This window comes from Semicossyphus pulcher, unplaced genomic scaffold (assembly GCF_022749685.1).
Source record: "Semicossyphus pulcher isolate SPU_LCO1_2020_fin unplaced genomic scaffold, fSemPul1.0.p SCAF_20, whole genome shotgun sequence".
NCBI lineage: Eukaryota > Metazoa > Chordata > Actinopteri > Labriformes > Labridae > Semicossyphus > Semicossyphus pulcher.
In genome coordinates, this window is record NW_027211694.1 from 15,846,986 (window position 1) to 15,858,930 (window position 11,945).

Below are 11,945 nucleotides of genomic sequence, written 5' to 3' on the forward strand. Positions count from 1 at the left end.
AATCAAACCCAAACACCAATTTCCAGGTGTAAATGTAAAAATATGATCTACACTGCACAACTACTTTAAACATGACCAAACTCTAAATAGACGTATATTCTTCAGGTTACATCTACATCTAGCTTTCAAATCAGCAGAACCATGTACAGTACACAAGCAGGGGTCACAAAAACAGTTTTATCTCTCTGATTTGACTTTCAAATAGAACCACTACAGAATGGAAAATATGCCTCGCTGTCTCCAGTTAATAGCAAGCAATGATGTTGATGTTTTGCCTGACCTCAAAGGGTGGCCGATAGTCGAGAGGTCAAAAGGGTACTATCAAAAATATATACAGAAATACACACGCAGGTTCATACGAGACAATCAGAATCAGTATGTGGGCACATACAAGGAATTTGACATCTTCTAACAAACCCACACTGTCTCATATTTATAACCCAGAAAATCTTCTTTGGAATATAAAATATTTGGATTGATTGAAGTTAGAATACAAAAGTAGAAAATGGCTCTAAATATTACTGGACTCATTAACAGTGGCCCCAGTGGAATTTCATTCAAACAGATGCACAAAATTTTAATTGATCTGAAAATGTTGATGGTTTGGTTGAAGTGGCACAGTTTGACTGCACAAGAAACACAAAAATCAACAGGGGATATTGTCACTTATTACAAACCTCAACACAACAAACAATAATCAGTTACAAACACATTATTTCCTTTCTATTCAATTACAGTGTGAAATAATAACACAGCAACACAACAATAAAAGCAGCAATGCACATGAAATATCAAATTCATCAATCTCAATATAAAGAAGAATCAGAGTTGTAAAGTAAAGCTCAGCTTATGTTGTTATGTCTTTCTGATTCTACATCATAATCTAATCTATTAGTGAAGTTGTATCACTGTCGATTATTTAAAGTAAATAATCTCCTCCTCACAAAGAAAAGGACGTGGGTACCGACAGTCTTCATCATTCCACTTGTAGTCCTCTGTGTTAATGACGCCACAGTGGTGGGACATGTGCAGCTTGGGTGTTACACCGTTCTTCCAGTTGGAGTACCCCACTGTCGTGTCACTGGTCCAAATCCAGAATCCAAAGACACGACTCTGTCTCAGACCGATCCAGAATGGACCACTAACATCAGTGTGATTGAGCCATTGTTCAACCGCATGCTGATCTTCCCCATCCTCAATCCACAGCAGGCGTGAGTGGTGGTCCTGGCAGTAGTCATAGGCATCTTCCCAGGTTAGGTTTTTTTTAATGACTTTGATTCTCACAGTACCTGACATGAAACCAAAGATAAGACCCAGTATTATTACCATTACTACTGTCATAGAGTCTGTGGAATTTATTCTCACAGCTGCTCCACAGTGTATAAAAGTACTAAGTATGTGAGTAAGTAAATAAAGTGTCAGTATTTGTACATAAGTGAGTAAAGTATGATTTAGTTATTTGTTGCTTACCATGAGCACAAATGGAATGTGCAGTAACTTGACATCCATATTTATAAATATTTACACCGTCTGATATTGTAGGACGCCACGTCCTTGTGCAATTCGGAGATTCAGGATTCCTCTCATCGTGCCATCTTCTGAATGTAGAGCAGCCGTTGTCCTCCCACTGCCATTCATCGTGCATGAGTCCAATCCAAAAGCTTGAGTTCTCTCCCTCTCCAATCACTTTGTCGTTTTGTTCGGTGCTATTAATGCTGACCAAGTTACCGTGATTGTTTTTGCAGTGCTGCAGAGCCTGACACCAGGTCTTGCTGATATTTACAAGTGTGTAATCATTACCTGCAGAACATAAATGCATAGATAAATAACACAGAACAAATAAGAAAGTGCTCGTGTTGGCATGTATCTCAAATCATAACCTCACAGGGCTGCTATATTATGGATATAGCCTGATAGCCTTGTTGCTTTTTTATGTAGTTTGGATACGATTTGTTGAAATAAGGTTTTTTTTAACAAAGAAAATTCTCCGATATATAAAGGGCATCAAGTCTGCGTGAACTTACCATTGTAGCACATGAAATGCTTCTTGTCTGAGCAATTGAAACTTTGCCATGTGTTGTTTTGAATCGCTTCACATTTTTGTCCCCCGTCTGTTACATCTACTGACGTTTGGTTGAATATGACAGGTTCACCGTTTGACCAAGTGGTAATTGGACTGCGATGCAGACCAAGCCAGACTCCGCCTATTGATGACGTTATGTTTTTGGCTATGAAATTGGCTATGAATCTGGCATCCTCGTCATCATACAGAGTTAAAAGTGATGCATTGTTCGACTGACATTCTTCTAACGTGTCTTGCCAAGAGGGCTCAATAAGTTCTGAAAGTTGAAAATGTCTCAGACGCGGTGATGCAGATGTAAAGTGAAAGAATCCTGCATGAACACAGACAAAATAGGACTTTAATCTTCAATAATTAAACATTACAACTAATAAAACAACACACTAGGTCAGAATATAATGTATGTCACACAATAACTAATGAAACTATGAAGCGCTTAACATCTTCCCAGCTGTCTGATGTTTTCACAAGTCATTTCTGCACAGTTATCACATATTCTAAACGTAGGAATAGTGGCGGCTGCATGAAGACCCAGTCAGAAGTCAGAATTACTGATGGAAGGAGACGCGGGCTTGTTTCACTGGCATGCATTTACAGAAGTGCACAAAACAACCACAAAATAAAACCAATAGAGGGATCCTTACCTGAACACAGCATGAGCAAGAGAAGTGTCATCTTGGTGGTTGTGGTGATGTTCATATGGTGAAAGACTAAAGTAATCGCGCAGAGACAACAAAGATAATAGATCATTTAATTAACAAAGTAAGGAATCCTACATAGAGGGGAATACATGAAACAATAAGATAAGTTGTACAATGCGCTAAGCTTCATACGTTTAATAAAGTAATTCAGCGTGTGCTGAACGCTGTAAATAATCACATGGATCATATTACGGATGTTTTAAAAGTTCTCTTACCTGCTGAGGTCTGGAGCAGTGTGCTGTCGATTTGACGAACTTGTTTCAGTGTTTCACAGCTTTTATATCTTGTGTGCGGGTGATCTAAGTCTGCTTAACGAGCCAGTTCTTTTTTCCTTTATGTGTACATAGTGAAAACAGAGGTGGCATTCCTTTAATGATTAACTAGAGGCCGTCAAATGTGACTGGATGACATGCTGCTCTACTGGAAAGCAACAGGAATTCGGTTTCTAATTTCTCCTTTCATGTTTAGGTTTTTATACGACACAAAAGTTGCTCCAACAGTTCTAAAAATGTAACAGCACTATAAAGACAATCGTGTGTGATACACTGTGACATGAGACACAAGGGAAATGGTACTGGGCCTGCTCGTCTTTATAACTGCTGCCACCTTTTATTCAAAGGTCCCCGTCCAGCAAACTAATATATTTATCAGGCATTTAAAACAATAGTAGAATATGGTCGCTAAATGGACATAAGCCATACTGTACAGAGTGTATTAAAAGAATCAACACAAAATTCATATATATGGATACATATTTAATAAAACTGTATTTTAAGTGCAGCTTGCACTGACAACAGGTGCATCTGTTCACTTGCTCCATGTTCCTCTTTCCCAGTAAGACACGGTTTATTTCTTGGAATGATTATTTGCATAAATGACATGTTATGACTGTGATCAGCAGAAAACCTCTGTGAACAAGAGAAGTCCAGACCAAGTACATTTCCTTATGGGTTACTGGCCACATTATTAAAACATTAAAGGGTCGTCTCCATCGAGTGTTTAAAGTAATGCTTAAATACAGTCAATATTTTGTATACTCTCAGTAAGCTAGAACATCAAAAGGCAACAGACACATATTAAATTAATATATTATCATAAATGAACATAAACTTAGATCTTTTTAAAGGGGAACTGACCCTAAAAGGGGCATCACATGTTCTTTAAACGTTCTTTGTACGCTGCATGTGCATATTTTGAGGATTTCTTACCAATGACTGTATATATAGATGGACAACGCGTCTCCATCTGCTCCCATTGTACGTAATTGATGCCAAAATAGCCCCTGTGATAGGCACTGCCATCTTGCGATGGTGATGTCATATGGAGCCAGAGACTGCGCAGTTGAGATTGGTGAGTGAAGTGGCCGTAGCCGCTTCCGCTAACCCAAACAGCAAGGATCCTGCACACCGACGTGTTTAACAGCAGAACAGCTCCTCTGTGTTGGTCTGAGGTTAACGTTCACAGGTATGGAAACTTCAATGACTGTAGTGATTGTTTTAGTTACGTTTCCACTCGCGGATCGTCCTCAGCTCTGCTCACCCGGAACTGATCGGCTGCAGGAGCCGTATTTGTCAACAGAGCTGTCAATCATCATTTTGACAGCCTCAAATAACGAATTAAAAATAAACTTGTCAGAAAAATGAACACTTGGACGTGAATCAACATGATAATAACTAGCTATAATGACAGAAACCATGTTTGAGAAAAATTTATCGGGCGTGTAATTTGATTTTATAGTTTGACCCATGTCCCACCTGTTAACATGGAGGAGGCAGGCTTTATGACCTATACTGCAGCCAGTCAGCAGGGGGCGCCCGAAATGTTTTAAGCTGTCATGTCGTCCATCTTTTTATACAGTCTATGTTTCTTAATTATTGGAAACTGACTGGGGTACATGGTCTTGCCTTGGACATCTAAAATCGCTAAAATTCCCCTTCACATTTTCTCATGATGTAACACACCTGGCCGATGCTATCTAATCCCAATAGCGTCCTCTTACGCAGGGCTGGCTAGCCAAATGTGGCCCAAACAAAAGGAGGGCCCGCCAAGGTATGGGTAAACCGGACAACGTTCAGGGGCATATTTATTCCTGCAGATTTATTTCTGCCCCTATGTCTGACCAGTTTTACATAGGTAATTGTGGGGAGCTGTGGAGTTCCTGTGAGAAGAGATCTACTGCCCCCGTCAAGACACGAGTCAGCCAGTCATGATGGAGCTAGGGCTGAACGAAAAATCCTTTCACTATTGCAATTGCGATGGTTAAACGCTGTGGATGTGCAATAGTCACATGGCAAAAATGGGTCCAGTGGGTAAGTGGCCCACTCCACTCTATCCGATGCTGGATGGATGTAGCTAAGTCTTCAAACCAAGTAGTACCTCTGGGCAGTTTGACTTGACTTCAAAGTAGTTGCATTGTATACAGATCATCGGAATATATTTTTAAAAATGTCCTCCCATTTCTGTTGCCCTTTTTCCCAAAAAGTCGGAGGTCTCGTAACAGCACAGTTCAGAGCGCGCTCTGAGAATCAAATTGTAGATCGCACGTAAACCGTATTTTCTGCCTGTTGTAGCATGTTCCCCACCTCGTCTCGGTGCTTTATAGTCATATAGAGTCGTTGTGTATTGGAGATTTTGGATTGTAGCTCAGAATTTGGCCATGAGTGTGTATCAAAAGTGGAATTTACTGACGTGTTAATTTGCTGTGTTTCAAACTGGGCAAGTGTACCTTGAAATTTGACTTAAACAGTGATTAGAAAGCAAGGTCGACTTGTAATCCAAATATCTCAATCAATCAGTTTTTACCCATGAATTTGTTTGACCATACTTTTACAGGAAAGTACTGCATGGAGTAAATGTTTGAACTGCTACACACTTATTATTGCAGTGTTTTTTTGAAAGGCAAAAACAGCTGGGAAACCATTTAACAGCCCTTTTTCAGTTGCTATCTTCTTTAATACCAAGTAGTGTAACCAGGTTCATCATGCCTTTGGGGTCAAAATACAGAACCGCTTGTTAAACCGTGCAGTGGTTCAGCATAGTTCAATTTTTGTTACTGTTGTTAGTCGAGATGAATTTGCTTGGTATTCAAATCATAGCACATGAGAGGTGCAGCAGACACCTGCTGTAGGCATCCATGAATAGTCCTGTGTATCAGGAGATGATATGCAAAGTCATCCAGTCAATATTTACTTCTGGAGGTTCTTCACTGGCATGCTTGGTGATTAAAAAGGTCACCCTTATGTCAGATCTTTTTCAGATGTCAGTGCTTTTATCAAACACAAAATGTAATCATTTCCACGCTTTAATTTCTCTGTTCAGATTCATGATCCACCAGCTCTGTGTTTTTGACACTTAGTATTACAGTCGTTACATTTGTTATATCATCATATCCACACTGTGTGATATGTCTGCGATGTATTCCAGTAATCAAACCCAAACACCAATTTCCAGGTGTAAATGTAAAAATATGATCTACACTGCACAACTACTTTAAACATGACCAAACTCTAAATAGACGTATATTCTTCAGGTTACATCTACATCTAGCTTTCAAATCAGCAGAACCATGTACAGTACACAAGCAGGGGTCACAAAAACAGTTTTATCTCTCTGATTTGACTTTCAAATAGAACCACTACAGAATGGAAAATATGCCTCGCTGTCTCCAGTTTATAGCAAGCAATGATGTTGATGTTTTGCCTGACCTCAAAGGGTGGCCGATAGTCGAGAGGTCAAAAGGGTACTATCAAAAATATATACAGAAATACACACGCAGGTTCATACGAGACAATCAGAATCAGTATGTGGGCACATACAAGGAATTTGACATCTTCTAACAAACCCACACTGTCTCATATTTATAACCCAGAAAATCTTCTTTGGAATATAAAATATTTGGATTGATTGAAGTTAGAATACAAAAGTAGAAAATGGCTCTAAATATTACTGGACTCATTAACAGTGGCCCCAGTGGAATTTCATTCAAACAGATGCACAAAATTTTAATTGATCTGAAAATGTTGATGGTTTGGTTGAAGTGGCACAGTTTGACTGCACAAGAAACACAAAAATCAACAGGGGATATTGTCACTTATTACAAACCTCAACACAACAAACAAACAATTTTTAACAAAATTACAAAAAAGAGTAATGCGTTCTGTCTGATTGGGCCCTAATGCCGTTAAATTTTATTGTCTCAAGTGCACACAATCAAAATATCTAGTTGTGTATTCACAGCCGACATACACTGTCTCATAACGTTTTAATAACACAGAAAATTTGAAACATAAAATATTTGCAAGTTATAATTCTAAATACAGAGGAAAGTAGAAAATGTCTCTCAATTAAAGTTGGACTTCTTAACAGTGGCTACAGCGGAAGTTCATGCAAAGAGATACACAAAAGTTTTTTGGTCTTAAAATATTGATGGTTTGGTTGAAGTGGCACAGTTTGCGTAAGAAACACAAAAATCAACAGGGGATATTGTCACTTATTACAAACCTCAACACAACAAACAATAATCAGTTACAAACACATTATTTCCTTTCTATTCAATTACAGTGTGAAATAATAACACAGCAACACAACAATAAAAGCAGCAATGCACATGAAATATCAAATTCATCAATCTCAAAAGAACCTAATAAGAATCAGAGTTGTAAAGTAAAGCTCAGGTTATGTTGTTATGTCTTTCTGATTCTACATCATAATCTAATCTATTAGTGAAGTTGTATCACTGTCGATTATTTAAAGTAAATAATCTCCTCCTCACAAAGAAAAGGACGTGGGTACCGACAGTCTTCATCATTCCACTTGTAGTCCTTTGTGTTAATGGCGCCACAGTGGTGGGACATGTGCAGCTCCGATGTTGGATTATTCTTCCAGTTGGAGTACCCCACTGTCGTGTCATTGTCCCGAATCCGGAATCCAAAGACACGAGTCTGTCTCCGACCGATCCAGAATGGACCACTAACATCAGTGTGATTGAGCCATTGTTCAACCGCATGCTGATCTTCCCCATCCTCAATCCCCAGCAGGCGTGAGTGGTGGTCCTGGCAGTAGTCATAGGCATCTTCCCAGGTTAGGTTTTTTTTAATGACTTTGATTCTCACAGTACCTGACATGAAACCAAAGATTAGACCCAGTATTATTACCATTACTACTGTCATAGAGTCTGTGGAATTTATTCTCACAGCTGCTCCACAGTGTATAAAAGTACTAAGTATGTGAGTAAGTAAATAAAGTGTCAGTATTCGTACATAAGTGAGTAAAGTATGATTTAGTTATTTGTTGCTTACCATGAGCACAAATGGAATGTGCATTATTATCACATGCATATTTAGAAATATTTACACCGTCTGATATTGTAGGACGCCACGTCCTTGTGCAATCCGGAGATTCAGGATTCCTCTCATCGTGCCATCTTCTGAATGTAGAGCAGCCGTTGTCCTCCCACTGCCATTCATCGTGCATGAGTCCAATCCAAAAGCTTGAGTTCTCTCCCTCTCCAATCACTTTGTCATTTTGTTCGGTGCTATTAATGCTGACCAAGTTACCGTGATTGTTTTTGCAGTGCTGCAGAGCCTGACACCAGGTCTTGCTGATATTTACAAGTGTGTAATCATTACCTGCAGAACATAAATGCATAGATAAATAACACAGAACAAATAAGAAAGTGCTCGTGTTGGCATGTATCTCAAATCATAACCTCACAGGGCTGCTATATTATGGATATAGCCTGATAGCCTTGTTGCTTTTTTATGTAGTTTGGATACGATTTGTTGAAATAAGGTTTTTTTTAACAAAGGAAATTCTCCGATATATAAAGGGCATCAAGTCTGCGTGAACTTACCATTGTAGCACATGAAATGCTTCTTGTCTGAGCAATTGAAACTTTGCCATGTGTTGTTTTGAATCGCTTCACATTTTTGTCCCCCGTCTGTTACATTTACTGACGTTTGGTTGAATATGACAGGTTCACCGTTTGACCAAGTGGTAATTGGACTGCGATGCAGACCAAGCCAGACTCCGCCTATTGATGACGTTATTATTTTGGCTATGAAATTGGCTATGAATCTAGCATCCTCGTCATCATACAGAGTTAAAAGTGATGCATTGTTCGACTGACATTCTTCTAACATGTCTTGCCAAGAGGGCTCAATAAGTTCTGAAAGTTGAAAATGTCTCAGACGCGGTGATGCAGATGTAAAGTGAAAGAATCCTGCATGAACACAGACAAAATAGGACTTTAATCTTCAATAATTAAACATTACAACTAATAAAACAACACACTAGGTCAGAATATAATGTATGTCACACACTAACTAATGAAACTATGAAGCGCTTAACATCTTCCCAGCTGTCTGATGTTTTCACAAGTCATTTCTGCACAGTTATCACATATTCTAAACGTAGGAATAGTGGCGGCTGCATGAAGACCCAGTCAGAAGTCAGAATTACTGATGGAAGGAGACGCGGGCTTGTTTCACTGGCATGCATTTACAGAAGTGCACAAAACAACCACAAAATAAAACCAATAGAGGGATCCTTACCTGAACACAGCATGAGCAAGAGAAGTGTCATCTTGGTGGTTGTGGTGATGTTCATATGGTGAAAGACTAAAGTAATCGCGCAGAGACAACAAAGATAATAGATCATTTAATTAACAAAGTAAGGAATCCTACATAGAGGGGAATACATGAAACAATAAGATAAGTTGTACAATGCGCTAAGCTTCATACGTTTAATAAAGTAATTCAGCGTGTGCTGAACGCTGTAAATAATCACATGGATCATATTACGGATGTTTTAAAAGTTCTCTTACCTGCTGAGGTCTGGAGCAGTGTGCTGTCGATTTGACGAACTTGTTTCAGTGTTTCACAGCTTTTATATCTTGTGTGCGGGTGATCTAAGTCTGCTTAACGAGCCAGTTCTTTTTTCCTTTATGTGTACATAGTGAAAACAGAGGTGGCATTCCTTTAATGATTAACTAGAGGCCGTCAAATGTGACTGGATGACATGCTGCTCTACTGGAAAGCAACAGGAATTCGGTTTCTAATTTCTCCTTTCATGTTTAGGTTTTTATACGACACAAAAGTTGCTCCAACAGTTCTAAAAATGTAACAGCACTATAAAGACAATCGTGTGTGATACACTGTGACATGAGACACAAGGGAAATGGTACTGGGCCTGCTCGTCTTTATAACTGCTGCCACCTTTTATTCAAAGGTCCCCGTCCAGCAAACTAATATATTTATCAGGCATTTAAAACAATAGTAGAATATGGTCACTAAATGGACATAAGCCATACTGTACAGAGTGTATTAAAAGAATCAACACAAAATTCATATATATGGATACATATTTAATAAAACTGTATTTTAAGTGCAGCTTGCACTGACAACAGGTGCATCTGTTCACTTGCTCCATGTTCCTCTTTCCCAGTAAGACACGGTTTATTTCTTGGAATGATTATTTGCATAAATGACATGTTATGACTGTGATCAGCAGAAAACCTCTGTGAACAAGAGAAGTCCAGACCAAGTACATTTCCTTATGGGTTACTGGCCACATTATTAAAACATTAAAGGGTCGTCTCCATCGAGTGTTTAAAGTAATGCTTAAATACAGTCAATATTTTGTATACTCTCAGTAAGCTAGAACATCAAAAGGCAACAGACACATATTAAATTAATATATTATCATAAATGAACATAAACTTAGATCTTTTTAAAGGGGAACTGACCCTAAAAGGGGCATCACATGTTCTTTAAACGTTCTTTGTACGCTGCATGTGCATATTTTGAGGATTTCTTACCAATGACTGTATATATAGATGGACAACGCGTCTCCATCTGCTCCCATTGTACGTAATTGATGCCAAAATAGCCCCTGTGATAGGCACTGCCATCTTGCGATGGTGATGTCATATGGAGCCAGAGACTGCGCAGTTGAGATTGGTGAGTGAAGTGGCCGTAGCCGCTTCCGCTAACCCAAACAGCAAGGATCCTGCACACCGACGTGTTTAACAGCAGAACAGCTCCTCTGTGTTGGTCTGAGGTTAACATTCACAGGTATGGAAACTTCAATGACTGTAGTGATTGTTTTAGTTACGTTTCCACTCGCGGATCGTCCTCAGCTCTGCTCACCCGGAACTGATCGGCTGCAGGAGCCGTATTTGTCAACAGAGCTGTCAATCATCATTTTGACAGCCTCAAATAACGAATTAAAAATAAACTTGTCAGAAAAATGAACACTTGGACGTGAATCAACATGATAATAACTAGCTATAATGACAGAAACCATGTTTGAGAAAAATTTATCGGGCGTGTCATTTGATTTTATAGTTTGACCCATGTCTCACCTGTTAACATGGAGGAGGCAGGCTTTATGACCTATACTGCAGCCAGTCAGCAGGGGGCGCCCGAAATGTTTTAAGCTGTCATGTCGTCCATCTTTTTATACAGTCTATGTTTCTTAATTATTGGAAACTGACTGGGGTACATGGTCTTGCCTTGGACATCTAAAATCGCTAAAATTCCCCTTCACATTTTCTCATGATGTAACACACCTGGCCGATGCTATCTAATCCCAATAGCGTCCTCTTACGCAGGGCTGGCTAGCCAAATGTGGCCCAAACAAAAGGAGGGCCCGCCAAGGTATGGGTAAACCGGACAACGTTCAGGGGCATATTTATTCCTGCAGATTTATTTCTGCCCCTATGTCTGACCAGTTTTACATAGGTAATTGTGGGGAGCTGTGGAGTTCCTGTGAGAAGAGATCTACTGCCCCCGTCAAGACACGAGTCAGCCAGTCATGATGGAGCTAGGGCTGAACGAAAAATCCTTTCACTATTGCAATTGCGATGGTTAAACGCCGTGGATGTGCAATAGTCACATGGCAAAAATGGGTCCAGTGGGTAAGTGGCCCACTCCACTCTATCCGATGCTGGATGGATGTAGCTAAGTCTTCAAACCAAGTAGTACCTCTGAGCAGTTTGACTTGACTTCAAAGTAGTTGCATTGTATACAGATCATCGGAATATATTTTTAAAAATGTCCTCCCATTTCTGTTGCCCTTTTTCCCAAAAAGTCGGAGGTCTCGTAACAGCACAGTTCAGAGCGCGCTCTGAGAATCAAATTGTAGATCGCACGTAAACCGTATTT

At 39.4% G+C, this 11,945-nt stretch overlaps 1 protein-coding gene and 1 long non-coding RNA gene across 2 annotated transcripts; both read right to left on the reverse strand.

Annotated features, from left to right (window-relative positions):
* On the reverse strand, positions 1-3,018 carry LOC138599897 (secretory phospholipase A2 receptor-like). Its single transcript, XM_069671653.1, has 5 exons — positions 2,997-3,018; positions 2,725-2,790; positions 2,025-2,393; positions 1,471-1,800; positions 1-1,289 (listed from the first exon to the last, which is right to left on the reverse strand). The coding sequence occupies exons 2-5, from the start codon at positions 2,777-2,779 to the stop codon at positions 916-918; spliced, it is 1,128 nt and encodes a 375-aa protein (XP_069527754.1). The 5' UTR covers positions 2,780-2,790; positions 2,997-3,018; the 3' UTR covers positions 1-915.
* A 5,183-nt stretch (positions 3,019-8,201) lies between these two features.
* Positions 8,202-9,632, reverse strand: LOC138599781 (uncharacterized). Its single transcript, XR_011308739.1, has 4 exons — positions 9,605-9,632; positions 9,333-9,398; positions 8,633-9,001; positions 8,202-8,408 (listed from the first exon to the last, which is right to left on the reverse strand). It is a non-coding gene; the product is annotated as an uncharacterized lncRNA (long non-coding RNA).
* Between the last annotated feature and the right edge of the window lie 2,313 nt (positions 9,633-11,945).

Coding starts and splice junctions, on each gene's coding strand:
- LOC138599897 (XM_069671653.1), bottom strand. CDS start 2,779: ATGAACATCACCACAACCACCAAGATGACACTTCTCTTGCTCATGCTG. Junction 2,394..2,724: donor CTTGCTCATGCTGTGTTCAG/GTAAGGATCCCT, acceptor GTGTTCATGCAG/GATTCTTTCACTTTACATCT. Junction 1,290..1,470: donor ACATTCCATTTGTGCTCATG/GTAAGCAACAAA, acceptor GTTTCATGTCAG/GTACTGTGAGAATCAAAGTC.